This window comes from Haemaphysalis longicornis, unplaced genomic scaffold (assembly GCF_048455015.1).
Source record: "Haemaphysalis longicornis isolate Haplotype H1 unplaced genomic scaffold, Haemaphysalis longicornis Haplotype H1 scaffold_6, whole genome shotgun sequence".
In the NCBI taxonomy this organism is placed as follows: Eukaryota; Metazoa; Arthropoda; class Arachnida; order Ixodida; family Ixodidae; genus Haemaphysalis; species Haemaphysalis longicornis.
In genome coordinates this window covers 51,067,464-51,079,814 of record NW_027526407.1, presented here as the reverse complement: position 1 = coordinate 51,079,814, position 12,351 = coordinate 51,067,464, and the positions used below count along the sequence as shown (strand labels likewise).

Genomic DNA, 12,351 nt, shown 5'->3' with positions numbered 1-12,351 from the left:
CCCTAGGAGAAAAGCGCCCATCGGAGCTCGACAGGTTCTTGTGGCTGGCAGAAGGAAAGCGCACCCAGCCGGCCGCATTGTCACTTCCACTTTATAGCTGTTGGCACGTTTTCACCAGCAGGTGCAGCGTCGCCTGCGACAGTTATTTTGAACGTTTATAACTTATTAATGCATTTCACGGGGCTACCAGTTCTGTCCCAGTCGATTTGGTGGTGCGTGCTGTATGTTCACAGTAAATTTGGACGAGGTGAAATTTGCGTGCGGTTGGCCTTATAATAAACATTAGCAGCTAAAGGCCTTTTACAAAACCGAACTGATATTACCACTCTAAATGAAGTCACAGTGCAGAGAGACAATAATATGTAAAGGAACAAAGACAGCTCACTAGTCAGTATCTGTCCTTTCATCCTTTATGCAGTGCTTTTCTGCCTTTCTTCCTTTATGTGTCCTTTTCTGCGCCGTGTCCCCTTTGAAGATGCGTTACTAACGCTTTGCCCTGCCTTTCTTCTTTAACACCACCCTGGCTTCCCTTTTTTTTATGCAGCGTTGTGTCCCATCTTTCTTTACATGTCCTTATCTGCACTGTGTCCAACCTTACGATTCATTATCAACTAGCCCACCATGCCATTAACCAAGAACGTCTTGGGCCTTTTCACCAACACCTTCAGAGGTAGAAACTTCTTGCCCGTTAATCACTGCTAGAGGAGCTTCTCTCATTTTTCTTTAATGTAGCAGCAAGGCGACACGCCCCTTTTCTTCACTGGGGCAGGTTTCTCTTCACTTTACCGGGCAGACTATCGAAGCCTGTGCAGACTCACAGTGGTTATGCACTAGAGGCATTTTTTTTATTGCACTGGCTTGAACTGGTGCAAGCGGTGCAGCATATGTTCATGTTTTTTGTACTAATAGATAGCTAAAGCAGCTCTCTGCACTTGTCTGCACGGCACTGCACTAATCTACACCAGTTAATGTAAGAAAATGCCCGCACTGTCATCCAAAACTAAGCAACTCTTGTTACTAGCGTACTTCGAACTGTTTCGGTGCAGTTTAATTAGGAAGTCTGGAAAATCAGGTAAACAAGGCGGCGACTCCTCACCCAGATCGTTCCGCAGTTGCATCTCATTGGGGGGCTCAGAGTCCAGGGGAATGTTGAGCAGCGTATAGCACGCCTGGTCTGCGGCCGCCATGGCTGAAAAACATTGGCACGTCACGTTTGTCATTAGCAGGCGTGCGGGCAACCACCATGAACTGCCAACGACGAGAACACGCTCGTTCAGACACGGCAATCCGGAACACGGCAAATCCGTCCGTCAACGACATTACGGTCACGATGTTAACGGCTTCACAGAGAACGTTAAATTACGCATCCCGTGTGCAAGAATTCGGCGAGGCGCGAACTAAAACATTGAAAAGAGTGCTGAGAATAATTCTGACAGCTTCTAACAGCTGAACGGGTCAGTGGAAAAGAACGCACGGTAGAAACCTTCCGCCACTACAAGCGCCCCGCCGGACGCACTGTGTCCTGCTATGAAATTAGAAGGCCGGATATCTTCCTTGAAACGCGCAGCACCCTACTTAAGTTGTGAATGACTGTTTTACGGCCAAACAGAAGCAACTTACTTGCACGATTTCGGCCTGGCAGCAGTAAAATACACCTGTAACGCCAACACGACACCGGCCGAAAAATTGGCTATTGGCTACGCCACGCCGTGATCGCTGCGCTCTTTCGGCGGCCAACACAAGCCAGGGCGTTTCCCACATCAAATTGTCAAGGTTCGCGAAATAATTCGCTGCCCTTCGATTTCTGCCTTAAAAGGGCGAAATTTGCTGTAAACTAACAGCTATGGTTATTACTCTACTTAATTTTGTGGAGTGTCCGAAGTCGGAAAGTGACTGAGGCGCGAGATTTCAAATGCTCCTGTAAGAGGGACAGAACTGGGATGTGCGAATGCTCCGAATTGAAAATGCGAACAAAATAGATCGCTTTATTCAAACTGTATTTGAATCAAGAACTTTGCCTTCGATATTCGGTTCCGGACGGATGCTCGGGTATACGTCAAATAAATCGGTTTGCATCATGCCATCGGCCACTAACATGCAGCCGACTGAACTCTTCCACACTCAACGTTACTAGATCTTGTTCCACACTGACGTTTATTGCAGCCAGACAGTGTAAACAGCAGCGCATGTTTTGAAAATTACGGTAAAAATATTGGGGAGAAATATTCAGCATTCGAGCAGATTTAGACGACACACGTCGAAGTCTGCCAAGGCGAAGCAACAGTCTCCACGGTGGAGGAGCCCACGATTTCCGCGACCGAAAATGGCGAGGCAGATGCCCCGTTCGACCAAGTGCAATCTCTATTTCGACATTCGCGGCTTTGTGCATAGAGAATTCGTCCACTGGAGACGGACTGCCAGCAGCGAGTTCTGCTTCCAGGCTTTAAGTAGTCTGATAGAGGACATTCAGCGAGAACGAGATCTGTGGCGAGTAAAAAACTGGATACCCCACGTTTACAATGCATCCTACCATCACGAACTCTCCTCACTCATGAAATCACCGTCAAAAAAGTTCATATCACCTCCTCAACTACTCTACTCGCCAGATTTATCTAAGCGGTTTTCGCCCTCTTCCAAGAGGTCGATCCAGCTCGAAGACCATAGTTCTAGTTCTGACACCACTGCGGAAATTCATCGCGAAATAGAATGCCCCCGAGAATACTTCTGGGAACCATTCCTGCAGTGGAAACAACTCATGCGAGTGTTACTGTGGCTGTTCAAAAGGTGATAGCGAGTAAACGTAAATGATGCACTTAATTTCCCGCAAAAGAGAGCAATATGCCCTGATACGTTGTGATACCATTTCGTATACGTATTAACAAAGATTTTCAGGCTACCCACTTCTGAAGTAGCAAGCTCGGCCGCTAGTGTGGCTGACCTGTTCAATGTTCATTAAATCTCTCTCTCTCTCTCTCTCTCTCTCTCTCTCTCTCTCTCTCTCTCTCTCTCTCTCTCTCTCTCTCTCTCTCTCTCTCTCTCTCTCTCTCTCTCTCTCTCTCTCTCTCTCTCACACTCTCTCTCTCTCTCTCTCTCTCTCTCTCTCAACACATCTAACGGAAAGGGGTTACGTAATACCAGCACTGATTACTATAAGAGCCTGCACCGGTAAAGGTACAGTCGAAAGCTTTGTGACAGTAAGCACGGGAGAGCGCGTGCCGCTCAATACATGCAGAGCGCTCTGGTCCGAGGCTAGCGTAATCTCGCGGCTGCCCGCTGCATTAGTCACGTCACGGATGATAACACATTTTTGTAGCGTGAGCTACACTGGCCGAGGTTGAGCAGTTTCGCGTGGCTCCTGGAGAGCCGTGCTGCGCATGCGCGAGGAGCAGTGACGTCACACTGCGCACAGAAGGCTGCTCGCTGCCCGGCGTCTCTCACACACCCCACGCCCCCAGCGTGTTCGCCGACCTCCGTTCCGCACGTGGTGGCCTCCACTTGATGATCATGCGAGGGGTGGCCGGGTGTGGAACCGATGGCTGGTGCGTCGCAGCAACACCGGCGTGCGCCTGTGGAACCAGCTTAACTCTGGGGCGATTGGTGACGCTGCGCCGGAACCGGTTGATAAATATACATGTCACATAATGCGTATACCGTGTCTGTGTCATTGAATCAGCCGTAAGCATGATAATCAAGCTAATCCTAGGCAACCAGGAAAGCTAAGAATAACCAGCTGAACCTTAGCTCGCGCTACGTGTTGTTACGAATGAGTCCGCCGCTGGGCTTTGCTTCAACACTCCTCGGCTGTGCGGCGAAGCCTCCACTACGTGCGCCTTTCAAGCAGGCTCCCCTGTCGGTGACTCACGCTTGCAACCGGCAATTCAAACAAGCTGCAACGTGCCTAGATCTCTGGCGCCTATCTATCGGCGCGATCAATCTTCGATGGCGTGCCGACGCAGCACGCAGAGACCTGTCCCAAGGACACGAAGGCCCCGCGTCCTCTGCGGAGACCTTCTCTCTCCCCTCTCTCGGACTCAGCGTGCGCCGCTACTACCGACTGCTCACGAACTCTGGCAAGAGTGCTGTGTATGTCTGTGCAGTTAGTGTCGGGTGCACAATCTAGAGGGAACGCTTGTTTAGACCGTTAGCGCTTTGGGTATAAATAAGACCCCCCAAGCGCTGTAGTTCATTCCTGTTAGAGCAGTGAATCAATGCTGTCACTCTGCTTGAGTCCTGTACTGTAACCTTGCCCGTCGGGGCATTGTTCTTTGGCTTCGGCTCATCTCTCGCTATGAAGTAAACACGTTACGTTTTGCCTACGGCTTCTGGACTTGTTCACGGCTGCAACATTGGCTGGCCGCTCGCTTCAAACCACGCTACCACACGTATGTCGGAGGCGACGGAGCTCGGCTCGGGTACGCTTCCCCGTACGCAACAGTATATACTGGCATAGCCGAGCTAAGCCGCTGCTAATTTTTTATCACTCGATCGGGCAGCGAAAAGCAAACGTTCTAATGCCCTCGCTCCGTTTCGCGCTTGATAAAAAGCCCCCCCCCCCCCCCTCCCCAATCGGCACATGTATTCTCTGGAATCGTTTCCAGATATCTAACGTAGCTACCGCACCAGACAACAGCGCAATCAACCGTTGTCATGGATCTGCCAAATGTACGAACTACGACAGTTCGCCATCCCATGGCTATAGACCACTCTGCGTGTACTGTACTGAGTGACGCGCGCTCCCGTGTTTACTGTCATAAAAGCTTTCGATTGAACCAGGGCAGGCAGCTTGCTTTGAAACGCCCATGAACATAACGAAATCGAGGCCGTTCAAGCACCCGTTCAACTCTCTCTTTTTACATCTTGAAGGGCAGCGCAGTGCATGAACGCTCAAGGAAAGGAAAACGACAGGGTGACCCTCAGCGTCCTGGCATTGTCTTTTCCCTGTGTATTCGTCCACACCGCTGCCCTTCAAGATGTTAATCCAATACCAACTTGCCCAAACGTCAATTCTTCCGAGACGCTACCCTGAATCCACCACCTGCTCGGAGTGGCGGATTCAGATTTCGAAACCGATTAAGGCTAAAAAAATGGCATCTCCACTCCGTGGATGACGGCGAGGGTGCGGAGTACGGGGACTCGAAATGACGAACAAGTTGTGCCCCGAGTGACATCCGATTTGCGCCCCGACCGTCATTCGACTTGAACCGTGAGTTGCACCTTGATTATTCCCTTAATGAAACTGCAACTCACGGCTCAAATCGAATTTCGCTTGATTTTACCTTGATGGTGGTGTGGGCATGGATGGACGCGGACGGACATTCGGAGGTCCTAAGGTATACTCCGCACCATTACAGGCGAGGGAGTAAGCCGTTTGACTCTCGGGTACTAACTCACGGTCGTAGTCCAATGAGTAAGGAGACTGACACTAACTCTGTCTGGTCTACCAGACACATGGTCGAATCCTGCCGGTGCCTGTGTAATTTTTTGCGATTGTAAATGCTATGCGCGCGGACGCGGACGGACATTGTGCGGTCCTAAGTTGCTCCGCACCTAAAAGAGCGCCGCGCGTCTCTGTCTGCCAGTGCAGTTGAGGAACGGTTCCTCTGGGACGGCTTCAAGACCTCCGCCTCCCTCACGCCTACTTACACTCACACGTGTAGATTTCTGAGTCCCGCGTAAACGAACACTCCGTAGCTTCATAAACGTGCACGCACTTACCGAAAATTAGGATGGGGCGAGACATGGTAGCGGGAGAAGTGCGGGGCGGACCAGATGGGGTTCTTTTCTCCTGTCGTGTCATGATGGCGATGACGATGATAATGCTTTCCCAGGAACCTATGCGTCATACCCACCCAGGGGGACTGACCGAAACAAATAAAGTTTACTCACGTCGAAGATAACACGAAAACAAACAAAAATACCGCGGTATTAATAAAGCAAAATGGAACAGGTTAAAAATTTTCAAACAGAGGGGTGAATAGCGACGGAATCACCGCCAGTATGATCACGAGATGCATCATGTAGTGACGGCAGCGTGTTTTCAAACACTTGTCTGCTTAGAGCACCCACGTGACACGTGTGATGTCACTGCACGCGCTATTCTTTTGAGCGCATGCTAAAAAGAGCCTCCGCTCGGACTCAGTGGTCTCGATGCAGAGTACTGAGTACTGGCGCTGACGGCTTGGGTTCGAACCCCAGCAGGACTACCTGTACATTTTTTTTCATTGCTGAATTTTTCGTATACTTAATTGTTTCTCTAAACTCAAATTGACGTGTTGTTTTTGTTGATAATGGTGATTTGGTATGCTTTAGGTCGCTTTAGGTTTGGGGCGTAGCCAATGACCACGTTTAATTACCGTTCTCCATCGCGCGAACAGACATGTCACGTGAGTGCTCTGTGCAGCGAAACGTTCGAAAATACGCGTCCCGGTGTTTTAGTACCGTGACTACATGAGACGACGGTTACGACAACGACATGAGACGCCAACAGCCCCCGAGCCCCTAAGGGGCTTCGCTCCTAAAAGGGTGACGGGAAAAATTGTTGGACTTGCGAGAGCTCGAAATTATGCCGTTAGTAGCAGATAGGGTTTATAGAAATTACGGCGTTGACCACAGCTTCTACCAAACCCCACCCTTGAGCAGTGGGATACTGCGCTGGCAAGGTCTTCACCTTAGCAACCTTTACCCCTGATAACCGGAACTCCGGAAGTAGTAGACAAGGTTCCGGAAGGGGTGCGGAAGCGGAATCCGGAAGCAGTGGGGACTCGAGGCCTCTGGACCAAGGAGGCGCTGACCACACTACATAACCTGGTTCCGGGTCCCACATTTGCGAATGCTGTACTCTGCTTAAAATCAGGCGCTCTATCAGGCCTTGAAGCGAACCAGAGAACGCTAGGCCGTTTGGAAAAATAACTAACGAAGCAGTGCAGGGAGATATGGGCTGGGCGTCGTTTGAAGTTAGAGAAGCGCAGAGAAAATTTATGTTTTGAGAGGAGGTTGAGAGCAATGGATCAGCGTAGGTGGGCAGCTAAGGTTTTTAGGTACTTATACTTGAAAAGCGTGGACACGCAGTGGCCTAGAAGGCAAACGATGAAATATGGAAAGAACAGTGGAGGGTCTAAAACAGCCAAGGTAACCAAAAAAGAGGCAAGGCAGATAGAAACGAATAAATGGAGAGGAAAAATGGAAACTAAACGTCGTTAAAGATGTACAGGGCTGAGAAACTAGACATCAGAAAGAAATTTTTCTACGATAATTCTCAGGGTAGTGCTTTGCTTTTTGAGGCTAAAGCAGGTTGCTTGCGAACTAAGAGCTTTGTGGGGAAGTATTCACAAAATGAGGGGGTATGCGTGGTCTGCGGAAAAGAAACAGAAACTATGCGGCACATGGTGTTAGAATGTGCGGGTATCCATTCAATCTACATGAGGTAAATATTCGGCTTCCAGAAGTCCTAGGAATTAAGGATAGCACAGAGAAAGTTAACTTCAAGTCTGTCGAGGCGACGAAAAGAAGATTAGAATGCTGGTGGACGAAAAGCAGAGAGGGGAATATTGCCTAGGACAGTTACCACCTGTAACAGCGAAAAAGAAAGTATTTTGTTCTAATAAGTTTTTTGTGCCTGCCCTAATCAGCGCTAGTATTAAACCAAGAGTATAAAACATAGGTATATTAGTTCTTTTCGGTGAGATGACATGTCATCACCCCGCTACAAATAGGAAACTAATAGCAATCATCATCAATCATCATCATAACTCAACCTCGTGCTCACTAAATTCTGCTTATTTCTACCCGTTTCTCTATCTTGTTTTACTACTTTTTTTGTACAGACGATTTTTTGGACGAGCGACACCTCACTCTTTTTTTTTTTCCTTCGATAGTTGACCCCGCGACGCAAAAAAAGAAAGACCAAGTAGTAAGAAAAAAAAATAGGGAACGAGTAAAAAAACGTACCTAAAATTTTCTCAGCCCATAGAGTACGTAAGCTCACAACTAATCGCGCAAACGTTCGTAGCGCGTTTTGCCGTGGACACTGGCGGGCGAGGGGAAGGAATTAGAAACCAAGGGTCATAAATTTCTTTTCCCTTTGCTTGCGTTTTCGCACGAAGCCGGACGTTACTGCAGCTGAGTTAAACTTAAAGCGGGCCGCCAAAAGCGCGAGCTTTAACTTGCACAGCAAGCGTTTTTCTTTTTTTGTTTTTGAAAATTTAAACCGGGTGTATGGTCTTATTTCGCGCAAGATTTTACGGTGACAGGTGTTCATGCATATGTAAAACCTCTGTGCGTCGTCCGTGGACCCTTTCTGTCGCAAGTACCATACCGCAAGAAACAAGCGATTCACTCCAGCGAGCCGAGCCTTATAAATAATTTTTAAAGAAAATCCCGAAAAGTCTATACCGTGCAATTTATGCAACCTACGCGTCTCTGGCTGTCGGTCGCCCGTGACGGTACGTCACGTGACTATTGCACAAGAGGAAAAGGTCGCTCGGGTCACTTAGCTTACTCCTTAGCTTGCGAATCCTTAAAAAGCCATGAAGAGAAAATATTTTCTGATGGAAGAGAATAGCGGCAACGCCCGTGAGTGTAAATTTAGACGCACGTTAAAGATCCCTGGGAGGTCAAAATTAATCCGGAGCCCTCCACTACGGCGTGCCTCGTTTCTCAGCTGTAGCATTGGCGCGAAAGCCCACGAACTGCTGAAGACAAAATACAAATTCGGTTCATTATTTTAAGTAAATTTCTTTGTCCGGGTAACAACGATACAAATTTTATCGTAAACTACAAATTACCGTGATATTAAAGGAGTACTGACACGAAATTTTCGTGTTAGGTTTTTTTTCACTGCTATGGGTGCCTACCATCCCACTAATAGGTGACCGGTAAAAAGCGCAAAGGCTCATGGGTGCGTCGTCTGCTCTTGCCACTTCCGGTTCGAAATCTCGCCTGGCCTCCCGTACGCTTACGGCTTTTACGCGCGCGTGTGCGTGTTGCTTATTCGTCACAGAGTGCTTACTTTTCAGAGGAGCTCCTAGTAGGATTCATCGCTGTTATTCATTGAATGCGCGATGCATGAGCGTTTTTTTTTTCTCGCTGGAAAAAGATAAACATTAAGCACACGCTCGCGTGAAAACCGCCGGCCTACGGGATGCCAGGAGAGCTTTCAAACCGGAAGTGGGGGGACTCCGCGGGAGCAGACAATGCACCCATGAGCCTTTGCGCTTTTTACCGGTCACCTATTACAGGTCGATAGTAGCGTAAATAATTATTTACAGCCTCTTTCATTTGTTTCAGTTTCGGTTTCGACAAAACAAACAGCGGGGCGGCCGCCCTGACAGGAGGGCGCTTGTGACGTCACCGTCCTTGTCGCACCCTTAAAGGCCAACTGCACTCAAAATTTTTTTTGTCCAAATAAGTAGTCTATGCTCTTAAAATCACCATGGCGAAATCCTTAGCTTCGTAATCACAGAGAACGCTAGGTACCGCCGTTCAAAGTACCTCCGAGCAGACGACGTTTGCACCTGGCGGAGAGTCGCCGAAACAGGTTCCGAGCGGCCTGTGACGGAGGTTGGGGAACCTGTCCCGTGAAGCTCGCGCTTCTCCGGCGACTTGAAGGGCGCTCCGCCGGGCGCAGGGATGCGTTCGCCCGGGGTTTCTCTGCTACACCAGCGCGCTGTACCGGCGTCGCCATCAAGTGTTTAAACTAACCGCATAGGCAGTAATATCCCCCATTTTTCTCAATGCAAAAAAAAAATGATTAGAAGCCTAAACCTATTCAGGCGCTTGCGAACGTGTACGCGTTCGTAAGCAAAAAAACAAAAAAATAGCGCGAAAGGAGCACTTGCCTTACATTTGTCATTCCTATTGCATTTACCACAGAAAAAAAAAGATATATTATAAATTATTGACCACTTGCACTTCCGCGTCCAATCTTGGCCTCATTTGGGCTGGCCCAACGCCCCCTCTATCCTTTAGACATTTCCAAAAGTTTTACGACCCAAATAGAGTTCTTGTACACCCGGCTATAAACATTTGTGCGACTTTTGTCTCGCTAGCTGAGTGAACCAAAATCAGCCTTTCTCGTAGTAACAAATACACCCGCACAAATATTGGCCGTCGTATTTGGGAAGTGCGAAAACTAAACTGCTCCTCTCCTAAACAATAGCTTATATTTTTGTTCGATTCCCAAGTGAAGTATTTACTTTGAGCATTAGATTTAGTTTATTTGAAGGTAAAACGTTTTCAACAGTACTTGTCTCTGGTTAAAGTAGAAAACAGCGGTAGATAGGAAGTGTTTTCGTGTTTTAGTGCGTCATTTAGCTCTGGAGGCGGGCTTATAGTTTCAGATCCCTTTTATAATTCGATTCTCGATGTGCACACAGGGGAAAAAATACTGGGCCGATATTCACGAAGCTGTTTGCATGCAATGTATAGTAGAAATAGTGATTTATCTCCGCCCGCGTGTGATTTGTTCCCTTCAGAGAGGGCGACGTGATAGCCGAGGGGTCGGCTATAATAAAAGCTGTTTTTCGATATCGTATACGAGCAAATGGCTTTGTAAATCAGGGTCCGTTTTTTACTTGCAATGCCGAAAATTGCTATTCCGGCAGTTATTATGATGGAAAAAATTACTGTCGGGCGGTCTACTTCATCTCGATTGATAGCAACGGGATGCCGGAATTGCGCCCAACTCCATTATCATGGGCAAACATTAGTGGAAGTTCTTCTGTGGAAATAAAAAAGGGAAACGCGGCGCTACCACGCGCATTTGAAGGCGGCTCTGAGCGGCCGCCGGCTCTGGCGCGGTCGCTTCCGTTCCATCACGTACGTCACATCCGGCCGCCGCTATGGCCGCCTTTTCTATTCAGTTTCGGTTCCGAAAACGCGAATGTCGCGAGCCGTTTGCGTCGCGCGCGTTGATGTTTGAAGCGCAGTATTTTGCATTTCGCACCCTTTTTATATGAACTGTTAGGTGACATTATTTTTACGTTGTCGAAAATTTGAGTGCAGTTGGCCTTTAACTCTATGGTCGCACCACTGCCGGTGTGGACGCGCGCGCCCAGACCGGCCGTGGACTCCACCAGCACCACGCGCCCAGGCAGCATGACGTCAGTCCCAAAACTATGACATGATCCATACTGCGAAGCAGCGTGCGCCAACCGCCGCCAGAGCGTTGACCACGTCACGGGGGTCCTCACGTCGACAGTTTGGGACCAGAGGGAGCAGATGGCTTCATAGTGCAGGGTGACATGAGATGGGCCTCCTTTGAAGTGAGAGAAACGCAGAGCAGAATATGTTTGGAAGAACGACTTAGAAATATTGATGACCAGAGATGGGCGGCCAGAGTGTTACGGTATCTTTACATGAAAAGCGTGGACACACAATGGAGGTAAAGAACCAGAAGGCTGATGACAAAGTATATGAAATTCGGAAGCGAAGGGGAAACGACAGAGGCAATAAAAAATGAAGTGAGAGAATCGGAGACAACGACCTGTAAACAGAGGATGGACGCAAAGAAGACTGTCCAGACATATACAGAATCGGGAAACGGGAGATCACGAGGGTAAAGTTCTTTGATAATACCAAATGGAGTGCATTGCTTTTTGAAGCCCGGATGGGTTGCTTGCGGACAAAAACGCTTATCCGCGAGCCGGTACAGGAAGAACTGTGCGCAGCGCAGGTTGCGGCAGGGAATCAAAAACCATGCGACATATTGTAACGGAGTGCAAAAATATCCGTACATTCCTCAGTGAGGAATACATCCAGCTTCCGGAAGCCCTTGGCTTTAAAGTTAACGGAAAAGTGAATTGGACAGCAGTAGAGGTTAGTAAAAGAAGGTTAGAATGTTGGTGGGAAAAGAGCAGAGAACAATCTGGGAAGACATGCGAACATAGAAGTCAGACTAGCACAAAGTTCCATAAAGTTTTTTTTTTTTTTTTGGTGAGGTGATTGTACAGTGGCGTTACGACTAGGGTCGCTGTGCAACGCCACCCCGTTACAAAGGGGAAGCCGCTACAAAGGGGAAGCCGCTAATCACCATCGGCATATGATGCCGATTGCGAAAGGGTATCCATTCTGAGCTTTCTCGTGCGCGCAAAGATTAAAATGGATCTAAAATATGTTATACTGAACAGCATAAACTAAACCAACTAGAAGACCAAGAAATACAGGAAACCTAGAGAAGACTTCTATAAGACGTATATAAGGAATGCACGGGCAGGATAACACTCACCAAGCAAAGCGATAAATTTCCGATCCGGAAGGGAGTACGACAGCGAGATATCATCTCGCCAAAACGGTTCGCAGCATTTCTGGAGGGGGTATTTAGAAAGCTTGACTGGGAAAAAAAGGATTAAGGAT

The 12,351-nt window shown here is 48.3% G+C and overlaps 1 protein-coding gene across 3 annotated transcripts in view; it reads right to left on the bottom strand.

Annotated features, from left to right (window-relative positions):
* Betacop (coatomer subunit beta) overlaps window positions 1–5,834 on the bottom strand; it is a 33,708-nt gene extending 27,874 nt beyond the window's left edge. Inside the window, exons 1-2 of one of the 3 annotated variants that reach the window (XM_077674286.1) lie at window positions 5,716–5,834; window positions 1,097–1,189 (exon numbers count right to left, since the gene is read on the bottom strand). In XM_077674286.1, the coding sequence (XP_077530412.1) occupies window positions 1,097–1,189; window positions 5,716–5,797 (175 nt within the window). In that variant the 5' untranslated portion in view covers window positions 5,798–5,834. Of the gene's footprint in view, window positions 1–1,096; window positions 1,190–1,474; window positions 1,499–1,620; window positions 1,754–5,715 lie in introns of those variants that run through there. The other 2 variants (XM_077674287.1, XM_077674288.1) reach the window with 2 other exon arrangements.
* Between the last annotated feature and the right edge of the window lie 6,517 nt (window positions 5,835–12,351).